This window comes from Psittacula echo (assembly GCF_963264785.1).
Source record: "Psittacula echo genome assembly, chromosome: 4".
In the NCBI taxonomy this organism is placed as follows: domain Eukaryota; kingdom Metazoa; phylum Chordata; class Aves; order Psittaciformes; family Psittacidae; genus Psittacula; species Psittacula echo.
The window spans coordinates 87,678,887-87,692,065 of NC_137738.1; the positions used below are offsets into that span (position 1 = coordinate 87,678,887).

At 43.9% G+C, this 13,179-nt stretch overlaps 1 protein-coding gene across 2 annotated transcripts; it reads right to left on the reverse strand.

The window, feature by feature from the left end:
* Window positions 1-1,674: 1,674 nt before the first annotated feature.
* On the reverse strand, window positions 1,675-9,642 carry FAM110C (family with sequence similarity 110 member C). 2 transcript variants are annotated; one of them, XM_080615609.1, is made up of 3 exons: window positions 9,349-9,642; window positions 8,065-9,225; window positions 1,675-5,319 (listed from the first exon to the last, which is right to left on the reverse strand). In XM_080615609.1, the coding sequence occupies exon 2, from the start codon at window positions 9,189-9,191 to the stop codon at window positions 8,097-8,099; it is 1,095 nt and encodes a 364-aa protein (XP_080471735.1). In that variant the 5' UTR covers window positions 9,192-9,225; window positions 9,349-9,642; the 3' UTR covers window positions 1,675-5,319; window positions 8,065-8,096. The 2 variants fall into 2 exon arrangements, with proteins under 2 accessions (XP_080471735.1, XP_080471734.1); XM_080615608.1 differs by having other exon boundaries at window positions 8,065-9,642.
* Between the last annotated feature and the right edge of the window lie 3,537 nt (window positions 9,643-13,179).

Below are 13,179 nucleotides of genomic sequence, written 5' to 3' on the forward strand. Positions count from 1 at the left end.
AGAAAAAAAGTGTCACACCACAGCTGTAAGAAACTTACCATCTAAAAGACCTAAAACCAAGCCAAGGATGATGTTGGAAACAGGTATCAATGAGGAAAACAATGAAAAATTATATGCTAAGTTATGCAGGAAGAGCTATGTACATGAAAAAGGTCTGGAGAGTTGGTCTCTAATCTAGTAAGCCTCTGCTTCAGTATGCAACTCATTCATTTCTTGACTGTTTTTAGTTAGTTTTCAGTTTCCTTGGGGTAGAGACAGATTGAGCAGGGTAGAAGATTGAGAAGGATGGAAACATTCAGAAAAAAAGACTGCAGGATGAGTATAGATGGAATAGTACCTTGTGCAACATGATTGGCACATGAATGAGTTCACTGGAAATGTAAACACAGAAAAGGACTATTGGAGAGGGTGTAAGATGAGCAGTTGAAACTGATGAATAAATGTGGAAGTGGTTAAGACTTCCTACTCAGTGAGAAAAACAGTGATGTAAGAAGAGGTTGAGTTGACAAGAAAGAGTAAGAGCAGCATTCCCCTTAGCATACTCAGCTGTGCCTGCCTCTTTCTGCGTGCATCTAAATCTTGGCTCTGGTTGGTTCCACACTATCTCATGTTGATCATCACCTGATGAATAATCACATGGCTTTGTGGGTAACTGCTGATGATTACTACCCTCTGGTTCTTGCTACAGACTATGAAAAAGAACATAAAATTGGTGCTCTTGATTATTGAAGTGAGCTGTGAAACCCAATCAAACCTCTGAGATAAGTTTAATCGTATTAATTGCTGAGGCAACCCACAAATTGTCACCCCTTTCCAGACTTGCTTTGTATCTTGCACTAATACCAGTCAATCAGGGCCTGTGTGGGGAAGGCTACATGACAGTGATGATAAAGTTGCTCTTATTTTTTTGTGGAAGAGCCTAGTCTGCACAGCAAGCACCAGTTAGCTCTACCTCCAGTTGTGTTCAAATGCAGGCCAATGAAACACTTGTGTCTGTGCGGGTTAGACCATACCAAAGTGATAGCTATGCAACTGGAGTGCATCGGCCTGTGGTAAAAGCTCACTGTATACAACCGTTATTTCTGCTGCTTTCTTCACAAAGTACTCTCACAGGGAATTAGTATCATATACTGAATTCTTCCTGGAATGGAATCCAGCCAAACAACAGCTTGTTAATAAGATTCTGGAGATAATGTTTTTTCCAAGCAGATCTTCAAACTCCCTGCTGCTTCGGACACTGGCTGTGATGAATGAGGTATTGCCTGCAGCACGCTATGGCTTTTGACAGTGAGTAAAACCAAATATAATACTGAAGTCTGGGAAAAAAATGCTACCCTTCAGAAATAAACTGTCCATTTTTTCAGTCATATCCTGAGATGAAAAATATTAGAATACTGTGGAACAGCCCTAGCCTCATATTTCACATTTATTGATATCAAGAGTTAACAGTTATCATCCCACCTCCTTACAAGATTACAGGCTTAAGCTCTCAGTCATGGGTCTGGCTATGGCCCAAGGAAGCCCTGCACTTTCAGATGTTCACAGTCTAGTATCAGCTGCACTCACAGAGAAAATAATTTCCTAATGAGATTCTAACTTTAAAATAATAGTACCTTAATAGAGACAGCGAAATAAAAGTATACTTAAAAAAAAAACCCATGAACTTTCAGAGTGACAACTTTATTTGTATGCATTCAGTAGCACACAGGTTCTTTCACAGCAATATAAACATAGCAAAGTAGAAACATCCGTACCAGATGTGATCAGTACTCCATTTCCAAGGATTCAAAAGCAGATGTAAGAAACTTCACAGGAGGCAATCACAGGACAAGCTGCTCCCAGCAGAAAGTTTCTGCTTAATCCCCATCAGTGTAATGTTTGTCCCATTCTACTAAATACAAGGACTCATATCTCTTAGAAAAGTAATATATGTATTATAGAACAATCTGTATTTCTTGCTTATAGATTTCTGTACAGTAATATTTACAATATATTGCAAAGATTACAGTCTCTCTGATGCCCTTATTGCAAATACTTGTTTCCAGGCCATAAAACCCAGACTTTGCACCTTTTGCCTGTTACAGTGCAGCCATGGACATTGCCCTCCTCACAGCACTGGAGCACCCTGAAACACTTGGGTAGAAACAGCACTTAGCACTGCACGCTTGCACTCCATTTGACTGTTTTAGTTTACATAATTCTAGTCAAACAAAATAATTCAATTTATGACTTGCCTTTGCCCTCAGCCCCAGTTTTAGGTTTCCCAAAAGACTGGAAGGAAAAGACTTCACATGTAACAGTAACAGGAGCTGAGTGAAGCCCAGAGCTCCTACTCTTTGGAAAAAGCACTGAACTACCCATTCCCAAGATGTACAGAGAAAGAAGGATTGTCATCTATGGTTGATGCCATCTATGCTAGTTCTGGTATACTGGGAAAGGTAGGTTACTGGCTTACCCAGAGGTTATTATTGAATAAAGGAAATCTATAGCTTATCAGGGGAAGATCTTAGATGGGATCACATGGTCTCTGAAGTAAATGATACCTGGGATAAACTGGGGTTCCTACTGGAGTTTGAACAAAGCTAGGGAAAATTTCCCATGCATCAGTGTGGAAAGTCACAGCAACCCCACTGAACATAAAGACAAAAAATGGGGTTAAAAAATATTCATTATGGGGGCAGTTCTGATTTTTCTGACCTCTGCCATAAAACCACCATCAATTTTGAGAAAGGCTGATGCTCAGTACTTTCAAGCAAATTAAACATATTTGATTCTAACATTGAAAACTCATGACCGACACATCTTTCATCTTAACTTTTGGGAGCTGCTCAACTAAAAGAGCAAAAACAAACACAAGTTTGAAATTGAAACCAAACTTTTTCTTGAAAACAAAAGAAAATAACACTTCAGTGGCAGGGCAGTGATTTGTAACACAAAACATTTTTCTTGCAGTCTGAGCTGTCTACAGTCATCCGTATTTTCAAAAAGCAGTCCTTAGCTCTGACAAATGCATATGAATATTAATGTAGTATAGCACCTTGCAAAGTGAACATGAAAAGAACAGATACACCAAGTTGTATTCTTGACTAATAACCCTAGACCTCATCCCTTAAAAACCTGCACCTTAGGTACACAGATCTTACAACATTAGCAGGGTTGGAGTTTTCTGAGAATCATCCTTTAATAATAATATAACAAATATACATAGAAAATTCATTATTTAATGAACATATCCCTATGTACTATCTTCCCTTTAAGTTTGCAGAAGCTCATTCAAGCAAACTATTTAATTTTCTCCCAAGTGGAAAACAGGTCCAACAATTATTTTATCAGGAATTGTTATCCATCCATCCCAACAACTGCAGACATGTAGACCTTAGTACACAACACTAGAAAATGAAGACAAATGCCCTTCATTCCCAGACCATGTCTGTAATTGAGAACTGACAAGTACATTTAACAGATATAAAAACAGAATCCAGATGATCTTGCTGTGAATTTAACTGATGTCAACTACATTGGGTGATGAGCACCTGAAGGGCAAACTCTTCCAGCGCACAACACTGGCATAGGTTCCTCCTACCACCAACGTTTTATTGAATCTTTGATGCTCACCCTTGCTCTTTCCGCTCCTCCAGATGTATTTACCGAGTGGCAAACACTTCAGAAATACAAATTGAGCACTTAATTGAGGTCAGCATCCACCCAGCTGTGCCAGCAGCTGTTTTAGGTCAGGAGAGGCAGCGGTGGGAGTTGCCATGCTGCAAGCGGGAGGAATGGAGAGAATGAAAGTTGGTGCTTCTGGACTCCTTGCACTGCAGATCTGACAGTCAGGTAAGACAGACACTAGGACCCCACATCCATGGTAACACAAAGTAAACTTTAAACCTCTGCAGCACCCTCAGGTCAAGTCACGGCTATGCCAGCTGTGTAGCTATCAGAGGGGCATTGGTGCAACTGAAAGGATTTGGCTTTGATTGTTGGGATTTTTTTTTGGCAGGGGGTGTGGCGGTGTTGCAGTTTTGTGTGGTTTGCAGTGTCCACAAAGAAATTCTTTGGTGCAAGACATTTTTTAGCAAGCAATGACAGACTGAGGTAAATGTTTGAGGCACAGCCAGCAAATTCCATGAGTTATTGTAGAGGCCTCATTCGCTACACTGATGATCTAAAGTACTTTTTATCAGCTTTTAAAACACATTTAGCTTGGCCAGTTCAAATGAAGCATTTTATTGATGATAGTGAGCAAGGTGCTGTTTACACTGGTCATTCCACCCTACCAGGACATTTAGCTGGCACTGATGTGCCCTGACATGACTTCTTGCCTTGCAGCACAGGGATGCTGTCCTGCACATCCCAAGCACAGCCCGTACTCCAGACCCATGCTAGGGAAGTATGGCCATACATAGCCTGGGATACAGTTTCCTAAGCACACTGCTCACTCATGGTGTGTAAAATTAAATGTGCTAAACCACAACCTGCCAAACCTTGCAATGTTTGCAATGTCAGAGTTGGAGACGTATTGCAAACAAAGTGGAAGAGCCTGTGTACATGTGAATTGTACTGTTTTGCGGCAAGGCAGTAACAATGCAAAACCCTCCCTTATTTTTAACTACCTGTTTCTTGGAAACATGCTCCTGAAAATATTTTGGGTAGGGTTTTAAAGGCTGCTCCTCCTCACTGGCTTGAGCAAACTGTGAGACAAACTAAATGGATACAAGGTACTCCAGTTTGGCTTGAATACTCTCAGAGAAAGAGAGGCTTGGCAGGGATTTAGCTTACAACATGTTTGCCAAGTATTCCAGATAAACCAGCCAAACAAATAACATCCAGTGATGTCAGGATGAGCCCTGGTCAAACAGCCCTGGCACCACAGAGCCTTTGAACATCCGGGTGGAGCCTGTGTGCCTGCAAGAAAACGCCTGACCCAGAGGTCATTGCCACTTCATTCCCACTTTCTCCCCCCATCCCTGTTGACAAATTCATTGCTGGAAAGAGGTGGATGCACAACACGGACCTTCTGTCACAGCCTGGAAGAGCATCCTAGGGCAGTGAGCTGATGCTGAATGTTACCGTGGATGGCAGCTGCTGCCATGCTTTGGTTTTACAGGAGCTTTAGTTTCTTGCTGCCTTGCTGGGGCACAGTTCACAGTCTCCACTTGTCATTGTGCTCTTAGAAGCTTCTGTGTTTGTGGTAAGAGGAAGGCCGGCGAGGGTAGGAGGCAATAATAAAATACTAAACTTGGACAAAGCATTCATGAACCAGATGAGGGAAGAGTTTCTTCCTGTGTCTGGTTTTGTTCAACTTCCAAGTCAAGGATTCTGAAGAAAGAGAAAAAATAGTGTCATTTATTATTTATCACATCAGACAAGCATAAAGTGATACTCTAAAGCTTTTATTCAGCTACTTATGGCAATTGCCAACATAGTAAATTCCCCTGCCAGGAGATTTCCACTTGAATAATGAACATCCATATAAGAATGGCACTGAAACTCAAGGCTGAATAATCTTGATTCAACCCAGGAAGAAAGACACAGAGTGAGCCTCCTTCTTAAGAGTTTGAGGGACTGACAGAGGTGCTGAACTGCAGAGTTTTAATCCAGGCAACATCCCACTGAGAAGCAGCAATGCCCATCTCACTGAGGACCTTGGTTTTCTGAAGCTCTCCACCCATGCTCAGACTCTGCAATCATCACTCTGATGAAATGTGTTAGGGAACCTGATCCGTCAAATAGCTGTTTTATTTACACGGTGCCCCACCAGGTCCCAGAGAGCTTATGAAAAATTAAACGGAGAACATAAAATATGAATGGAATGATCATTGGCCCGTAAGAGCCCTGCAGTTCTTGAAAGATGTTTTACACATAATGAAGGCTGGATTTTAGAAAACAGGTTTCTGCCATTTTTCCAAAGATGGTGCAACAATTTTCAAGTCTCTGTGTAAAATGAGGAACTTTCAAGGATGTACCTGGGAAAGCGAGACACATTGCTTCCTCATACAGCACAGGAGTCCACTGCCCATTAGTAAACAGTAAGCAAACTAAGCAAAGCCAAATATGTGGATAAAATGAAAACACATGGATGTTTAACTAGATGCTGCATTGTCAGAGAAAGTAGGGCTGAAAGAAAAGATGAACATTTTTCTCAGAACTACAGGACTCATCCTGCAACCACATGGTGATAACAACTCTCAACTTAAATTCTGCCCAGCAAATGCCCTGGTGAAGCACTTCCTCTGTAGACTGCATGCTCCCTGGGGTGGTCACCATTACCTCCTGTCTCAGCTGCAGCACTGGAAATGCTTAGCACTGTGCAAATGGATGGGGAAATGGCCAACTGCTCCCTCCTGAGCAGGCTCTGCGCTGATAACCATGGTTCTGGCCCTGGATCCTACCCCCAGCAAGGGTATTTAGGAGCAAACAGGCTTTTATTTTGGTTTCCCTCAAGAAAATACGGTTGGTTTTGTTGCATGGTTTCTGCTTGTGGTGAAGTCTGCCTCCCATCCTGCCTGTTTAGCAAGGCCAGCAACTGCAATGAGCAACAAGCTTCACAAACTGTCACCTGCATCGTTTTGGTTTGTGCATCTCCCTGGCCTTTTATCAAAGAAGGATGAGAAAGGAGAAATTATTAACTTCAGGAGAGCCCTGTCTTCCCTCTAAGGCAATTTGGGAAAGGATCTATTACATAACAGTACTTCTTTAAGCTGTCAGCTGGATACCCCACAACCCTTATCTACAAGGGCTTGAAATGTTTGCGTGAAAATGGCTCTCCCTGCCCCCCCTTTCTCCTCCCTCAACTTGCAGGAAGAAAACAGGCATTTGAGAAAAACTTGATTTTTAAATGTGATCCAAATTTTACACAATTAAAACCAATTTAAAGTAAGTACATGGATTTTTGCTGTATATAGATTAAAGGAATCAGGAGTGACAGTCCCACATACACACAGGAAAGAAGCTCAAGCACTACTTATTTCTCTAAGTTCAAAAGGCCCACAAGCTCTATCAACAGCTGTATCTACGCTAAATAATGTTCTTCTTATGCAATAATTATGAACTGTCAGAAAATATACATGTAATCCTTCATATCAAGACCTACTCATGCAATTTTTAAATGCCACACTGTAAGCTGCGGTACTTATCCTAAGGGCTTCACATATCGGAAGGAAAAAAAAAGTTATCTACTAGATCATCAATACCAAAAACTCCAAGAATACAGTTCTTTCTTAGGAGATCAGATGGAGAATAAACACTGCTTTTATTATAACCAGGATATCGACTTTCACCAGGGCTACATTTGTTCTGCTTCTGTCTGTGAAGTAATTGATTTCCAAGTCTAGATGCCACACATTTGTATTAATTATCTCTAGTTTAAAACAGTGAAGTACCCCTCTAACCAAGGCAAACATCACAACTGATTTCCAGCTACCAGTGCCAAACCACACAGCAAAACCCACTGCAGAGGAGCCAAATACACTACAGTCAAACAGGACAGAAAACAAAAGCCTGTGAATGCAAGGGAGCATTTCACCTGCAGCAAACTTTTATAGTCCCAACAGAAAGGTGAAGAGGAAATAAGATTGCTAGCAGGAGCACTCTGCTTTGCCTTCCTGATACTTGGAGGTGCCTATGTGTAAGGAGGAAGGGAAAGAGTGAGGGACAGTAAGGAGAGGAAAACTGTAGCAGTGTAGTATGAATACAGTGTACGCCTAATTAGTAATAGTTTCAGTTCTGTCATCTAAGCAACTGTAATTAAGGGTTGAACAGTTTTCTAAGTTTTTATTCTACCATTTAATATAGCAGAAATTGGAGAAAACAAGCTATTTACAAAGCAGGAATCTGCAAAAACCAGACATCCCTCATAGACACTGACTCTAATTTCATGTATTTGTTTGTATTTTGTAACAACACAGATTTCTGCTTTGCAAAAAGGCTGTAGTGGAACACTTTGTATACAAAATACTTCCCTTTAGTCTTCATGAAAAGACTAAAATAAACTAAGAAAAGCCAACCACTTGCTAAAGAGGAAAGAGAAATACATAAATCAACAGGGTGAGGCTTTGCACACACCTTGAGGCTGCAATGCACGCTGAAAGAAGCCATCATGCCAGTTCCTGGATCACTTTGTTAGCCTCCTTGGCTTTCCTACACGTGTACAGCCATTTGATTATCCGAGCGTTGCGCTCAATCACGGAGGTGCTGCTCGGGACCTGCTCTGTGAGTTCATCCTCCAACAGCCCCTCGTCCCCGCTGTGCCTCGTGAAGTCGCTCTCGGACGTTGCCACACTGATGCTGCGGATCTTGAAGATGTTGTCGGACACCACGGAGAAGTTTTCTCTCCCGAGATCCTCGATGACCTCCTGATCCAGGCCACAGTACTTGAAAAATGTATCAAACTCGGAGAAAGACTTGGAGTAGCGAGAGCTGATGTCCGACTGGGAGCGATGGAGACCTCTCCTCTTCACCTCCTTGACCTCCTCAGGATCTATACTCAGTTTTGAGGGTCTCTCATGCTCTTTTGTACATACCCCTGGTGCTTCAGTGCTCATAGTGATGGCTTGCTCCGCTCCATGGTTGCTCAGCTCACGGTCACTGTCTTTTTCTGAGAGAGGCTCTTTGCTCTCGGTGGCTGCGGTGTCCTCCATGACTCTGGGCATCTCAGGGGAAGCCAGCTGCTTCTCCTTTACAGACCCTTGGAAGATCCTCCTCACCAAGCTTCCCCGTGAGCTGTCCTGGCTTTGACCTCTCCCGAACTCGCATTTCTGGCGGTAGATCACCAGGGAGTCCGGCCGCATCTGCCTCCTGGGGGTGCTGCGCCTGGCTATGGGGGGGCCGTGCTGCAGGGGGGCTCGGCAGGAGTACACCGCCTTCGTCAGCTCCAGCGGCTTCGCGCCCTTCCCTCTCCCAAAGTCCCTGCTGCTTTTCTTGCTCTCCACCGAGCAGGTCTCGCTGCTGCACTCCGAGGCTGAGCTCAGCACGATGACGGGCTCCTGCGTGGTGCTGATTACCCGCTGGCTTTTTACGTACTTGGCCTTATCGGCTGCCAGCCTCTCTACGGCACTTCTCCTGCCGGGGTTGCCGGCCTCCATCTGCCTGCGGAGGTACTCGGGCCCCTTGTTAAGGAGCCGCAGGGTGAGGGAGGAGTGCAGGTCGGAGATGGCGTGCATTCTCACGGCCCGGCGGAGTTCACTTGGCATAGCAGTTCCAGGGGCGCGGGTCCTGCTCCCAGTCCTGTCAGGGAACGGGGGAAAAAAAAAAACCAAAACGTATAAAAACTCTACTAAAATAAGGGAAAAAGGCAAAGGGTCAAACACACCGCGGACGTCCCGCCGAAGGCCCAGCTCCCGCGCGCACCCGCCGCTGCCGTCGGGGCGCCGCGTGTGCGCGCTGCCGCTCGCTCCCGCCCCGCCGCCTCACCGCGCACCCGCCCTCGGCTGCGCCGGCCCCGCTTGCCGGGGACAGCCAATGGCGGCGCCGTGCGGGCGGCCCCGAGCCGCCCCGCGGCGGCACCGGGCACACCGGAGCCTTGTTCCGCACGGGACACCGCGGGGCTGTGCTTGGGACGGGTGCGCCGGCGGCTTCCGCCTCTCTCTTGGCAGCCTGTACAATGCTCCGCGGGTCCGAGTACCCGGACGCATCGGGTGCTGTGCTGAGCAGTACGCCTGCCGTCGTGATTTTTAGGGAAGAAGGGCGCTGCGGCTTCCAGAGTACGGAATGCACTTAAGAAAATATGGGGCATGTTTCCACAGGGGCAGAATTCCCGTCTGGGGCTGGCGATTCTCAACAGGTAGGTCAGAGCCACTGGATGTAATTTAAACACCTGAAAATTAGACACGTAAGTCGCAGGTGATCACCTGGGGCAGCCTGGACATCCAGCTTGGACTCATGATCTCCTGTGAGATGCATCTCCTCTGAGGTCACTGATAACTGACTTAGAGATCCCTTTTCTACTTATATAGAAAACACAAGCTAGTTTACATGGGCAAAGTTTCTCACATATAGTTGTGGATTATTTAAATTACTTCTGTGGGATTATAATATCAGAATGCTTTTGTGGTGGTTGACTCACACTTGGTCTCTACAATCACTAAATTGTGGCAAGCAAGTCTACAAAGGGAAACATGGGCTATGGGCTTCCCTGTCCTCGTTACGAAGTTTCAGGGTACACCACTTTGCCACCAGGGACAATTTGCTTATAGCTATGTGGTGGGAGAAAAATCTTACCAAGCATCATTAGTGTCAGGAAAGTATAGGTCAAAATGTTGGTTACACATCCTTGTGTTGGTTACACAACCCTGGGAGCCTCTGGTGCATGGAGCTGCTTTGGTTTTGGATGGGAAAGCAACAGCTTTTGTGCCTATACTCCCTGCCAAGAGTGGGACTACCCAGACAGAAACCCTGCTATGATGGCTGCACCCAGGGGCTGTGTCATCACCAAAGGGTTGAGCCGCGTGAGTGACATCCACATTATTCTCATTCAGGCATGCGAGGGTATAAAGCACTGAAGTGTGACCTGAGCAGCTGGGTTTTCAGCAGAGCTGCACCTCCCTGGGCACATGCCTGCCTCTTGTGGGGATATTTCCACGTTTTCTGTGTGCTTCAGACCATCATATAATCACAGAGTGGTTTGGGTTGGAAAGAACCTTAAAGATTATCCAGTTCCAACCCCCTGCAATGAGTGGTGACACCTTCCACTAGACCAAGTGCACAAAGCCCTGTCCAATCCAGCCTTGAATGTTTCCAGGGATGGGGCATCTACCACCTCCTGGGCAACCTGTGCCAGTGTTTCACAAGCTTCATCATAAAAAACTTCTTCCTTATATCAAGTTTGAATCGACCCTCTTTTAGTTTAAAACCATTGGGTTTTAATAACATTGGGTTATTGCCCAAGAGACCATGCAAGACATGGGCCAACTTCCCAAACATGTTGCAGGGCACTGTATGCTCGCTTTTGAGTGTTATGAGCACAGAGTGATTCTCTTGCCAATATGGTTCTACTGCTGGTTTTCTACTTAATTCCCTTTAATTCCAACTTAAATGTTCCTAGACATGTAGGTCTGAACTCCTACATGCAACCTACGTGAAACCCCATAATGCATTCTTTCGTCACGTTGCTGCGAGGATCCCAGACGGGATGCTTGCCTGAATCAGAACTGAAACTTGTGACATTTGAGATTTCTTAGAGTGAAATTCTTTTTTCTTCTACAGATATGGAAGCAGAGCTGATGCAAATAACAGCTTACCTAAAAATTAATCTCCTCAAAACCTGAGAGATAGTGATAGAAGCATAAGCACAGTTAATTAACAGAGAGCCCTTCCAGATGTGTAAAAGTGCATGTAATATTGTTACATATTTAAGTGCTTTTTGGAAGGCTAATTCCTTCTGACAATGAATTTTAGCAATAAGCCAATAGATGAATTTAGTAATGAGATTAAGGTTTCATTCCCATCCCGATATTGACAATGTTGTGCTAATTTTTTCCTTCAGGTTTTTCCTTGGAGTTCTATGACACTGTATAATGTAAGAATATATATTCACATGCCTCCATGCATTTTAATTCATGCTTATTCCAATTTCTTGTACCTTGTATCTATTTATCTTTAAGAGCTTACAAAAAACTCTCTGCCATGTTTTGTTTGCATGAATTTAAAATAATAAGAAGGCTGAATATACATGAATATCAATAAGAGTAGTTTTCTTAAGCAACTCAAATTAGTTTCTTTATCAAAGGTGTTTATTCATTCCTTGCCACATGCAAAAGCCACTAGTAAGAGCAGACATATAGTTTTGTCACTGGACAATAGCTTTGTGTTTAGAGTTGATATGCAAAACCAATTAAAAAATATTGATTCTTTTGGATGGAAATAATGTTTTTAAACATAAATAAATAAATAAATAAATAAATAAATGGAGATATTTTCCTTCCACATAAAATTCCCTAGGTTTTGGAGGCATGCCTGAAAGATAAACCTGGACACTTTTGATAGAACATTTTTCGTTTTCAACCAGTTTTCTCCCCCTCTCACTGACAAAGGAAAATGTGAAAGTTGATTTCCCGCAAAGTGCATGTCACAAGAAATTTCTCATAAAAAATCACAGCAACTCTTTTCAGTCACCTTTCTTTATGTGTGAGATACTTCTTGTGAATCCTGGGTGATGACAATGACATTTAAAGTGGGAGAAGAGTCTTCCCAGGGCCAGAAAACATTGTGACCAACAATATTTTTCAACCTTGTCTCCCCTTTGATAAGATACATTAACATAGCAGCTGCACTGTTATGTGATAGTTTCAAATGTCCTTAGGTCACATATTAAATACACTTAAGTTTAAAATACAGAATCGTAGAATCATAGAATAGTTAGGATTGGAAAGGACCTTAAGATCATCTAGTTCTAACCCCCCTGCCATGGGCAGGGACACCTCACACTAAACCATGCCACCCAAGGCCTCATCCAACCTGGCCTTGAACACCACCAAGGATGGAGCATTCACGACCTCCCTGGGCAACCCATTCCAGTGCCTCACCACCCTAACAGTAAAGAATTTCTTCCTTATATCCAATCTAAACTTCCCCTGTTTAAGTTTGAACCTGTTACCCCTTGTCCTGTCACTACAGTCCCTGATGAAGAGTCCATCCCCAGCATCCTTGTAGGCCCCTTCAAATATTGGAAGGCTGCTATGAGGTCTCCACGCAGCCTTCTCTTCTCCAGGCTGAACAGCCCCAACTTTCTCAGCCTATCTTCATACGGGAGGTGCTCCAGTCCCCTGATCATCCTCGTGGCCCTCCTCTGGACTTGTTCCAACAGTTCCATGTCCTTTTTATGTTGAGGACACCAGAACTGCACACAATACTCCAAGTGAGGTCTCATGAGAGCAGAGTAGAGGGGCAAGATCACCTCCTTTGACCTGCTGGTCACGCTCCTCTTGATGCAGCCCAGGATACGGTTGGCTTTCTGGGCTGCGAGTGCACACTGCTGGCTCATGTTCATTTTCTCTTCATATGTTTATGTTGTTTGAAATATTTATGTATCTTGGAGCTAGCTCATATTTATGGATACACTCTTACAATGTTCAAAGAAGAGAGAGCCATTGCATTTCTTCTTTCTGTAAAGCAGAGTGAAAGGTAGCATATTACGAGAGCCCCAAGGAAACCAGCTTTGCCCCTGGCCCAGCACAGGCTTGG

Bases quoted from the DNA above. Each gene is read 5' to 3' on its own strand.
- FAM110C (XM_080615609.1), bottom strand. From the start codon at position 9,191: ATGCCAAGTGAACTCCGCCGGGCCGTGAGAATGCACGCCATCTCCGAC.